This window comes from Lithobates pipiens, unplaced genomic scaffold (assembly GCF_037356315.1).
Source record: "Lithobates pipiens isolate NorthernLeopardFrog02 unplaced genomic scaffold, aLitPip1_a1.2 Scaffold_3, whole genome shotgun sequence".
NCBI lineage: Eukaryota > Metazoa > Chordata > Amphibia > Anura > Ranidae > Lithobates > Lithobates pipiens.
Window position 1 is genome coordinate 190,634,779 of NW_027507790.1, and position 11,143 is coordinate 190,645,921.

General features: G+C 41.1%; 1 protein-coding gene across 2 annotated transcripts in view; it reads left to right on the forward strand.

The window, feature by feature from the left end:
- The window catches only part of NLN (neurolysin), a 146,949-nt gene extending 138,338 nt beyond the window's left edge, over nucleotides 1-8,611 (forward strand). For both annotated transcript variants that reach the window (XM_077462645.1, XM_077462646.1), the window contains one exon: nucleotides 523-8,611. In XM_077462645.1, coding sequence (XP_077318771.1) covers nucleotides 523-654 — 132 coding nt within the window. In that variant the 3' untranslated portion in view covers nucleotides 655-8,611. The remainder of the gene's footprint in view (nucleotides 1-522) is intronic.
- Nucleotides 8,612-11,143: the final 2,532 nt, after the last annotated feature.

The following is an 11,143-nucleotide window of genomic DNA, read 5'->3' on the forward strand; positions in this document are numbered from 1 at the left end:
ACTATTGAGGATTAGAGATGAAAGTATGCTGAGACAGCTATTTTTGTAACCCATATCAGTAAACAAGCTAATTAAATGTTGCTTTTCATTCTTTTAAACTGTAGGTGTTATTTTTCACTAGTGCAATGTCTGGAGGCTTAAATTGAACCTGTAAGGAATATACGTGTTATACATTATTATATCACATAGTTCAGCTATAATTATAATTCACATTGCAATACAGGTCACGTTTCCTGACTTCAATTCCTGCATGCTTTGATTCAAGGTAGTGACTTTGAAAATATTACAGTATCTGATCAGCATAACAGTCTGGCAACTAATTGCAGCAATGGTGGCCTATATATTTCTTTTGGAATAAGCTCCCTTTAATGGTTACTTGACTGGGCTTCAGCCAGGTGAAACTGAACCCTGGGATATCCATTCATCTCCTGTTTATTACTTTTACTGCTCTTTGCAATGAGTATTTGAGATTCTGTTTGCACATTCAGCTCTGTGACCCCGCTCTGACTTTTTTCCCTGTAGGTTGGAAAGAAATACAGAGACCTTATCCTCAAACCTGGAGGATCAGTGGATGGCATGGATCTGTTGCGGGAATTCTTGGGTCGTGAGCCAAACCAAAAAGCTTTTCTCTTGAGTAAAGGATTGAAACCATAAAATGTAGTTACTCTTTAATTGTATACATTTCAAGGAAAAACAGTTATGTGACTTTTCTGAACAATAACTGCCTTGATAATGTGCCAAAATGTACTGACACTTTCTTTATACTATGCCAAAATGTGACTTAAAACACAAAATGGAATCCTTTTATATATACAATTTCATTTGTGTTGTTTTTGAAGCAGGACATTGGTTATTTCTCACAAATAGGTTGGAAACCAGAACTAATTTTAACATTACAAGTGTATTTTCACTGCCATATTGTGTACTAAAACTCTCATCTCCTTTAGTGGATACTTGATTGAACATTGTGCGTCTCGCATATGTTCGCCTAGAAAAAAATCTTACATTTATATATGACCTGTTGTAGAGGAAGTTCTTAAAACATAAGTTAAATATAGTGCATGCAAAATGACTAGTTATGAGCTAGATTTGTTATTTATCTAGAATTGTACCTGTTTGGGGGGGGGGGGGGCAAAAAATGGCTGTCAGACTAGGTTACACACAACTCTTGTATTCACGGGGAGTTAAGGATGCTGTAAGAAGCACCAAGAATGACTGGCACAGGAGCTGTTTTCTCCCATTTACAGCACGAATACAGTACCCTGTAGCCATAAACCTGACAAGGAGTAACATTTGGAAACATGGAAGCCAAAAGACCCCATCAAAGTGTCCAATCTGAACATATATAGGCACATGTATGACTCCTTTATCATCATTTGTGGGTGTAAAACCTTCAAGGCTAAGTTCACTTTTTTTTTTTTTTTCTAAAATCCCTTATGTATCAATATACCAATAATGTACCTTTTTTGCAGAAAAGAAAAAATTTATCCGAGACTAGGCATTACCTCAACACCAGTGTCTGGGTGAAAACTCCTCCATTAGCTGTCCTCAATTTGGTATTCAGGACCCCTATCCCCTTTCCTCCAGGAGATCACACCCATCCACCTCTGCAGGTTCATGCATTTCAAATGCAGTCAGCGATCCCTGTTCTCAGATTGTATAGTGTGGCCACCTTTACACACCTAAAATAAACTAGTTGCCCTTTCGGTGCCATTAATTGTTAATGACACTTCAAACGGGTAAGCAAACAAACATTTTGCAGTGTGAAGAAATGAGCGACAAACATAGTAAAAAAAATATGCAAAGCACAACAGGTCAGAATGTCCCATGAGCTACTTTGCCGCATGTAGGGCAGCCTATTGAAATCAATGGGCTGCCCTATGTATGTCGTGGGAAGAACAAGCCAAAAAATGTGCGCTCCCACTGTGCTAGATGTGAATGGGGCCTGAATGTGAATTTACACAAAAACAGTGCGGTTCCATTCACATCTGTGTCTTTCCAAATGTTTGGCAAACTACACAGAAAAAGTGCGTTTGCCATGTGTTTCAGAAATGCGATGCAAATGCACATTATGCTTGCATTGTCAATAAACATAGGGTGGGTAGCAGGCATGTGTTTCCTGTGTGGCAAATGCACCAAAAAGTGCATTAAAAAAATTCACCACGCTCCACTCCAAAAAAAAAAAAAAAATTTCTGGAGCTTCTTTGAGGCATTTGTCATGCATAGGGCAGCCCCTTCAAGTGAATGGGCTGCCCTATGCATCATGATCGGAAATGCTCCAAAATATCCCCCCCAAAAAAAAAACGCACATGGGAGAGTGAGTTGTGATTGGAATGGAAATGTGAACGAGGCGTGACAGCTGAGTGTCTTCCTCCACTTCCTCCTATGTACTTGTATAAAGATGGCCATGCAATCCAATTATACAATCTCTGTACAATTTCCTATTGATTTACCAAAACTATGAAATAGAAGAACCCATCTGAACAATCTGTTCAATTTGTATCAAATCAGGCAGGCCCTTACACTACATAGCTGATGGCAGATATAAAGGAGATTGTACAATCAGATTGTACAGAAAGTTGGTAGAAATAAAACAAAAAGGGTAGTATAGTATTGAGGGATGTATTTATTTATTACAGGTACTTGTATAGCACTGTCAATTTACACAAATATATATATATATATACTCTGTACATTGGGTATGTTCGGAGTGGCGAACACATCCTGTTCTGTGATGCAGCAAGCCAGTGTATGCTGGTATATGATCTACAGGAAGTGATGCCAGCAGAAAACATTCTTTAAAAGCAGATGAAACTTTAAAGCTGTGAGAGATGCGCACATTGGAATGTCTTGGCCAGAAATTACATTAGTAAATGCTTCTAATTATTATGAAAAGTGAAATTCTGCCCTAATAGGTGAACTTATCCTTTCAATATCTTGGCAACACTGAAAGTTGCTGGATGGTAACAAATATGGAAAGATCACATTGTAGACCCCACTACCAGTAGAAATGCGAAATTGACATTCTCACGGGCAAAGCAGGAGATAACAATCTGTGCTAATATGATAATATTTGTGCTCTCATTCTCAGTAGTGGAATTCTACTGAATTATTCAATTTGTCAGCAAGCTCGAGATGAGACCTGGGGAAAAATACTTGGAAAAAAAATGCACACATCCAAACAGGACATTTAATAAGTGATGTTTTTTCATAAAGAGAGACCTCAAAATGAAAATGAAAATTCCTAATGGACTGTTTCCATCAATAGCCATCCAGTCCGTCCAGATCAGTGTCTCGAGGAACATGCAGTGACAAAATATCAGGAACTAAAAGTTCCAGTATCCAATTGCAGCATCATTGGCTCTAACTTCAGATTGCTTTAATGCTGTCACTTCTTAGCTCAGTGCCTGATGCACACAACCTCTTGGGCCAGGCCACAGGCCATATGGTATTTCACAACAAGATCTGTGATCTTCACACCAGATGCTACCAGAGAAATCCTTCAAACGTTGTTGGACACAACACACGTTTTCTTCACCCCAGTGTTTGTACGAGTCATAAAAAGTGGCAAGGAAAAGAACGTGAACCCTTGGCGTTTACTGGTTTTCTGCAGTAATTTGCTATAAAATATGATCTGATCACCATCTAAGTCACAACAGTAGACAAACATAATGTGCTTTAAATGCACAAACAATTCCAATTTCTCATGTCTTTTATTGAACACACTTATTAAGCATTCACAGTGCTAAAAGAAACCAAAAATTAACCCATAGACTATTTCTTTTTTCTTGCCATTGCATGTTCTCTTTATCGCTTGTGATCCTCTATCTAGATTCACTTCACAAATCACCTAAACTTAATAATTGGGCATTAGGGCATGGGATTTGTTATCCAGTATATGGGTTTTGGTAAAAAGGGAACTAAAAATGGCATGATGAGAAGCCTGCACCTTTTGAAAGAAAGAAAACATTTGAGCTCCCACATTTCTGTCCTCAAGTTTACTTTGTGACCAGCTGAGATGTCTTAAGGAAGAGTAGCTTCACACAAACCCATTCATTTAAATGTGGGAACATTTAAAAATTATTGGGGGACATTTATTGATTCCATTGCACAGTTACGCTAAACAGCAGAAGTGAGGCAGATGTGAGACAGATATATCATACTGAGATAATATCTAGATAGGCTTTGGGATTGTGTCGATGGTATTGGTTTGACATTAGTTTCATATGCTTCTAAGATAATTCAGAATTAAGTTGGTGACAGGGTCTCTTTCGATTAAACATCATACAGACCAGCCCACTCTGACCTGTCTGTCCTCATACCAATCATCCAATTCTACCTGATGTCCAGAGCAATACATTTAATTGCAAGCTCCTTCAAGACAGATTCTTGTTAGTTTAATGAGATTTGTATGCAGTCAATGTGTTGGAACGGCTGCTGAAAACTCCCACTGTGTTCACAGATGCTCCGCTCACTTTAATTATTTTAGAGGTCATGCATTCGAAGCTGAGAAGTCTTGGCCGCAATATGAATATTGAGTTCTAAACTCCAGAGTCTCTAAGGAGCAGCTGCTAGACACAGCGGACTATTTCAGTTTTATGTACTCCTCAATGGCCAAAGCAGATCTGTTACACCTCCAGCTTCATGGAACAACTGGGGAAGGTTACAGGAGAGACTGGGTTTCACTTGATTAAATATAGTTGGAGATAAAATAACATTTATCCTATATAAATATGAATGAAGAGAGGATTTTCCAGTGTTATGTGTGAAATGAGATCTAAAAGTTGAAATAGGGATGTGTGTATGAAAAGGGAATACTTGGCAAATCACAGAAGTCAGTAATAAAAAGCTGCAAGAATAACCACCAATGTCTACATTCTGTTGTAGGAATCTCTGCATGTCCGATATTGTGACTACTAAAATTGCCACGGGTCTTTATGTGACTGATTTTTGTTTGGATTTGTAAACAGCACTGGTAAATATAGATTGTGAAGTCCAACAGTGGATATTAATAATGGGGGATAAAGGTAAATGCAACCATATACTAGTTAAGTTGAAATCTAAAAGATTGCTAGGAGGTAGCTCTTGTCACAGAGCTTGACATTCTTGGGTTGATTTTAAAACTGCTAAATCTTGTGCAGCTCTGCACCGAAACCAATCGGCTTCCAGGTTATTTTGTCAAAGCTTAACTGAACAACTGAAAATAGAAGCTGGTTGGCTAACAGGCACAGCCGCACCAGATTTTGCACACTCTAGCTTTAGTAAATCAACAACGCTATCCCTCTTCTGCAATTGGACACAATTGCCTGATCATAGTCTTCCAAAGAATGCACACTGCTCAGCATGCATTCCCAACACGTGGCTGTGCCAGAATGACTACCTTCTATGTGCATGCATGGGGTGACATCATCCCCCACTAGTGCCAATCAAAAGGACAAAAAAGCCAGCACTCAAAAGTAGCCCAGGGAAAAGATAACACCAGCCTGCAAGGGCTGCATCACTAGAAAGTGGAAGTGAGTATTTTGCAGTTTAGTAATGCTTGCTTAGCACTATAGCATATTCAATTAAATATTTTGTCAGTAGTTGTTGATCAGGGAGACTAATTGCATTGAAATATAGATACTCAGTGCTGGATTTAGAAGGGGTCAAACAAATGGGACAATTACCCCGGGCCCCCCTGCCAGAGGGGGATCCCACACTTCCTTTGAAAAAAATAAATGTAATTATAAAATTAGTTTTGGTATTAAAAAAAAATCAACATAGCGTGCGTGGTTGTTAGGATGCGGAACAGTTAGGCTTGACTTCAGAGGCAAAGAAGAGATGAGGGATTTTGGCAGGTGTTTTATATTTCATGTTGAGAGGGCTCCTAACTCAAAGTGCCCTGGGCCCTCCAAGGTCTAAATCTGGCACTGTAACCTGTAGAGGGAGGATCTACAAATCTGTATTTGATAAAATAATGGAAATATGGTACCACGCACATGTAAAAATGTTACTTTTAGATCAAGCAGCATTTTAAGGTATATAAAAAATACTTGAAATACATATGTTTGAAAAGTGTACTCTAGCTTCTGTTTGTATACGGCAATTTAAGAGGTACTGCAGGTGTTTTAATACATTGAATTTTAAAGTTATTTTATTTTAAATTATTTTAATTTTAAGTACACTTTATTGTAAGAAGACTTGCCAGCGATATTCAGAAATTTCAGCCTTAAGGTCCCTTACATACAAGGCATCTAGCTGCTATTCGTCCCTCCCGGCATTCTAGTATACCCAGCAGTGGCAGCCCTTAAAACAGAGCACAGGAGCGCCACCTCCTAGCCATACGTCCAGCCCCCTAATCTACATGCGGGGCGAAGGACGCATGGATTTCAAAGGTTTTTTTTCTTTTTTTGTTTGTTTTTTAAACACGTGTTTAGAGCTAGAGGCTCTAATAGGCTTCAAAAAAGGGTGAGCATGGGCCCACCCACCCAGTTGTGTGACAATAGCGAATTAATATTTGCTACTGTCACACTTATTCTGCTGGCCAATCAGGAAGCGGATCATGAGATTGGCCGAAAGGAGAAGCAGTCATATTGGCCTAGGTGGCAGAGGGTGGAAACGTAGGCCTGCCGTGATGCTGAGAAGGAAATGCAGGGGAAGCCATCGCCCAGAGGGAACCGCTGCCTGCTCCATACATGGGGTAAGTGTGGGGCTGGTGACCGACCTGGGGGGGGGGCATGTAACTCGACCGGGAGTGGGGGGTGGCTGTGGATGAATTGTTTGCCTCCCCCAAAAGAGTATACCACCAGCCGCCACTGGTACCCAGGAATGACAGTTGCAGCTCCCAGCTCCATTGCTTGCCGCCTGTTAAAGTTTGTGGCAAGATGTGGCTGGACTGAGCTGAAGATCTGCTTTCCAGGCATTTGTTCCTGAATGTATAGGGTTCTAAACGTGGGTACAACATTCAGCCTCATCCAGTTGCAGCCTGCCATAGACTATGACAGGCTACAGGCAATGGGATGGTCGCTGCACCTGTCCTTCCGGGGAGCAAAAAATGCTGGGAAGGATACACAACAGCTAGATGCTTCTGTGTGCAAGGGGCCTAAAAATGGATGTTTACACTATTTTAAATATACTGCACTTTTTCTTATGCTCGCTTTGTTTACAGAACAACACAGCACAATGAAGACTGTTATCTGTATCACACAGCAATCAAAGATTCAAGTTGGTCTGCATGAGCCAAATGACAGCTAAATTCTGTTTGCTTTATACAACACAAACACTTTTTTCAATGCCTAATAGTTATTTTCACATTAAGTATTATAAAATTATGTGGAGGGAGAACTGTCTGTGTTGCCTATTGCAGTGTGGGAAAATTAAAGCAAGACTCTGGTTGCTGTGCAGCAGACAGTTCTTCATTTAGACACTATGATAAGTCTGTGTTCTTAAGACACCAACTTGTGCAGTACTATTCTAAAGCAGACCTAAAGTTTCCTGGCCCTACACTATTTTACATCCCCTACTGCCCTATCACAAATCTACAGTAAACTGCAAAGTTAGTCACTTAGCTCCCTTCACCTGCTGGTACTGGAACTGTAGTACGAGGAAACCATAATGTTACAAAAAGGCAGGATCTACTGTATGTTTAAGCAGAGCCGCTGACTGTATGTGATTGACCTTCCTTTTGCAGTGTTTTTGCAAACCCCATAACATTTGAAGCTTGACATGAATCTGTGCTTTGCCCTTGCAGGGTAGAGCAACAGGTTCACTTACCCCCCTTTCACACCTTTACCTTTCCTTTGCTCTGTTCAGCTACCAGGATTCTGTGTAGGTTGCTAGTTGCTACATTCAGGGCTTCAGAGCTGTCACGTGCAATGAGACACATGCTTCTCCATACCTGGAAGTACTGGGTATTTTATTTGCTCATGGCAGGGATATTTAAAACATTGTTTACGTTGGCAAAGGCCAGAATTGCTTTAAAGTGACCCTGCAAGGTAATGAAAAAAATGCAACTGGATGTTGCCAGCCTTTCCAGTGCTATGTGTCCCTGCATGTTGGCACAATGTAGTGAAAATAATTTTGAATGCCACCCCAATACACTAAGGCAACACAGCTCCACAGCTCCAACACACGTGTTTCAGTGATCGAGCAATAGGGAGAGATGAAAAAGCTTACCAGTAGGCTTTAGGTCTGCTTTATTCCTGTGTTATGTTGCATGTTTCTGAGGTGGTATTGTGTTAAAATAATATGTGTATATTTGAAAGGATCACCTGCAGAATGTGCTGCACATTACTGATTGTGCCATAGAGTACTACTATGCCAGATTTCTGTTTCACTATTTAACACAGTTCGACATACCCATATCAGCCAATTGAAGTTCAGTGTACTGACACCAACAGTATATGGTGGGTTCTAGTTGGTTGTTAGGGGTAATGCGCCTTGCATTATTATATTGAATAAGCCAGATTGTAAAAAAAAAAACATTTGCCTTTTTTCTATGCGTCCTGCCTATGCCTTCATGATTGTTGTGGTATCTTTGATTGCTGATCTGTACTACTCTGCTTGAAATCTCACTTGGGGACACATATTGTAGTATTTATTGGAAATAAACACAATAACATTTATTACTAAATTATGTAGCTGTGTATTCATTTATATTTTCCCCGTATCTGAGTTAATTTCAAGTTCCTTGTTTTTTACTTTCATAACATTTGCTGTTATATTAATTACCTTGTAATTTGCTGGCATGTCAGACAAGCCTGCTGGTGGATTACAAGGTAAAAAGGACGACACAGCAAGTAGCACAGTGCTTGTCATGCTTCTGAGCCTCTACTAATAATTTTATCGCCAAGCTGCAGGGTTCTGTCACATAGAGGAAAGCGCCTATTCATTCCTGTGTGGCAGGACCACAGAGCCAACATTTGTAACCTTTCACTGCAAGATGATTGTTTGGAAAAGGTTTAATCCCAAAATGACAATCATTTTCAAAGCACTGACATCAGTGTGTATGAATGAGGCAAATGATTGGTCTCAAAATATGTATAGGTGAGCCCTTGTTCCCCAGACACCAGTAGTGGTACAGTGATGGAAGTTCTGCTCCTGAAATTCAGGCAAAAAATAATTGTTTCCTACGTGTCATTGAATACCTTCAGATGTCGTCATGAGCATCCAGGGAGGCTTGGGAGCTCACTCTCCTCTCCATCACTGTTGAACTGTCCGTGTAATAAGCCTCAAGAGGGCCAATAGGGAACTATGGAAGGATCTGAGAGGGCAGCTGCACTGCACTTTGTGATATTCTAATAAGCTCATGAGGTGTCATTCACCTCGCTGGACTGAACTCCTCTTCACAAAGAAAAAAGCCTGGAATTTAGCTTTAAAGCAGCTGTAACCCTAAAAAAAAAAAAAAAAAATCCTGTTCCTTTAAAGCATGAATAACAGCACAGGGCTGTACTTCTGCTGTGTAATTTGTTCCTTTCTATCATTTTAAAATACCAGTGAAATGGATATTTTGATGATAGGCAACTCCTATCCTCATATTGATTAGTGGTTCCAAATTAATAACTACTGCAGTAGGGAACAGACACAAAAGATACGCTCAGCATCTTTCCAAATAACCGTTCTCCTTTATTATGACGCATTTGAAGGCTTTTATACACATGATTACGTAGGTATCACATTAATATTACAATTGTACGTTTATGGTAACAAGGGGCGTTACATAGGCAGGCTAATTCTAATCTGGACTTGAAAGAATGCAAAACATGTACTGAAAACATTGTTAGTGCCGTGTGCACAGTGAGGGCATTGTGCAATACATATAAAATAGAATACAATTATATACAGAACCTACAAATTTCCATTACACCAGTCTGACCCTGCCTAAGTGCTGCACTCCCCTCTGTAAACTGACCACGTTTATCATGGCTGCTGATCCACGATTACCTCATCCCATTGTCTATCCTCTCTCCCCTTCCCTCCCTGCCTGTCAGCTAGTCTGTTTATCTGCACCCCGCGCCCCCCCCCTTCCTGCTTCTTAAATAGCTTTGTTTTCTTACTAGAATCCCCAGTGTTAGATTAATTTATGTTCTAGTGTATGGTCTTTATAAATAATATACTGCTTTATGCCTTATTTCAGAGCGCCGCTCGGCATACAAGTGACTCCCACCACTCTCCTCTCCTCCCAGCTGATGTCATTGGGGGATTCCCAGCCCCTCCTGCTGTAGTTCTCAGATCGTTGGTGGAGAGCAGCAGGTGGTCACATGAGCGCCGCTCTGAGATAAGGTATAAAGCTGCACTTTGTATCTTTATAAAGGACATACACTGGGGATTCTAGTAAAAACATAAAGTCTGAGGCTGCGGGTCACTCTGGGTCCCAGCCATCCGTTGATGCACTGACAGCGGCGCTGGAGTCTTTTGTGTCCCAGGTGGAGGTGGATCTTGGGTGGCAGACTAGAAAGAAGCGTCCCAAGCCTTCCCCTGCTTCATCTGTCTCGTCAGATCTTGAATCTGTTTTGCCTGCTGTGGACGGGGCCCACCCTGTGGGGTCTGCAGCCACGCTCCTAGATTTTTTCTGACAGTGAAGATTCCTCTGCTCCGGTGGCTGTGCACGACAAAGTGCTGGTGGACACGCTGATTGCATCTGTGCTGGAAACTTTAAAAATGGAGGATGCAGCCACAGCTCTGGTCCCTTTTGGCACTCACAAGCTGTCTCGCACAGCAAGTGTGTTCCCTTACCCCTCCTTTTTTGACATGTTTGACTATAAAGAATGGGAGTATCCAAAATGTCCCTTTGTGATCCCAAAGTGCTTCTCTGTGTGTTACCCCTTTGAGGAGAGTCTTCTCAAGAAGTAGACGACTCCACCAGTGGTGGATCCTCTGGTTTCTTGGTTGAACAAAACTACCACGATTCCGGTTGAAGACTCTCCAGCCTTTAAAGATCCGGCTGACAGGAAGGCAGAATCTGAGCCGCACAATGTTCACTATTGCGGGTTCGGTGCTTCGGCTGGTCTTAGCCATTGCCCTAGTGTCTCAAGTGCTGACAGAGTGGGTGAAACTGTTGCGCCATGACCTGCAGGGTGATTCAGTTTTTTCACTGAATTGGTGGACCAGCTGGTCCAGGGGCTGCAGTTCATCTGCCTCTTTGGACACGGCTCGCTTGCTTTCT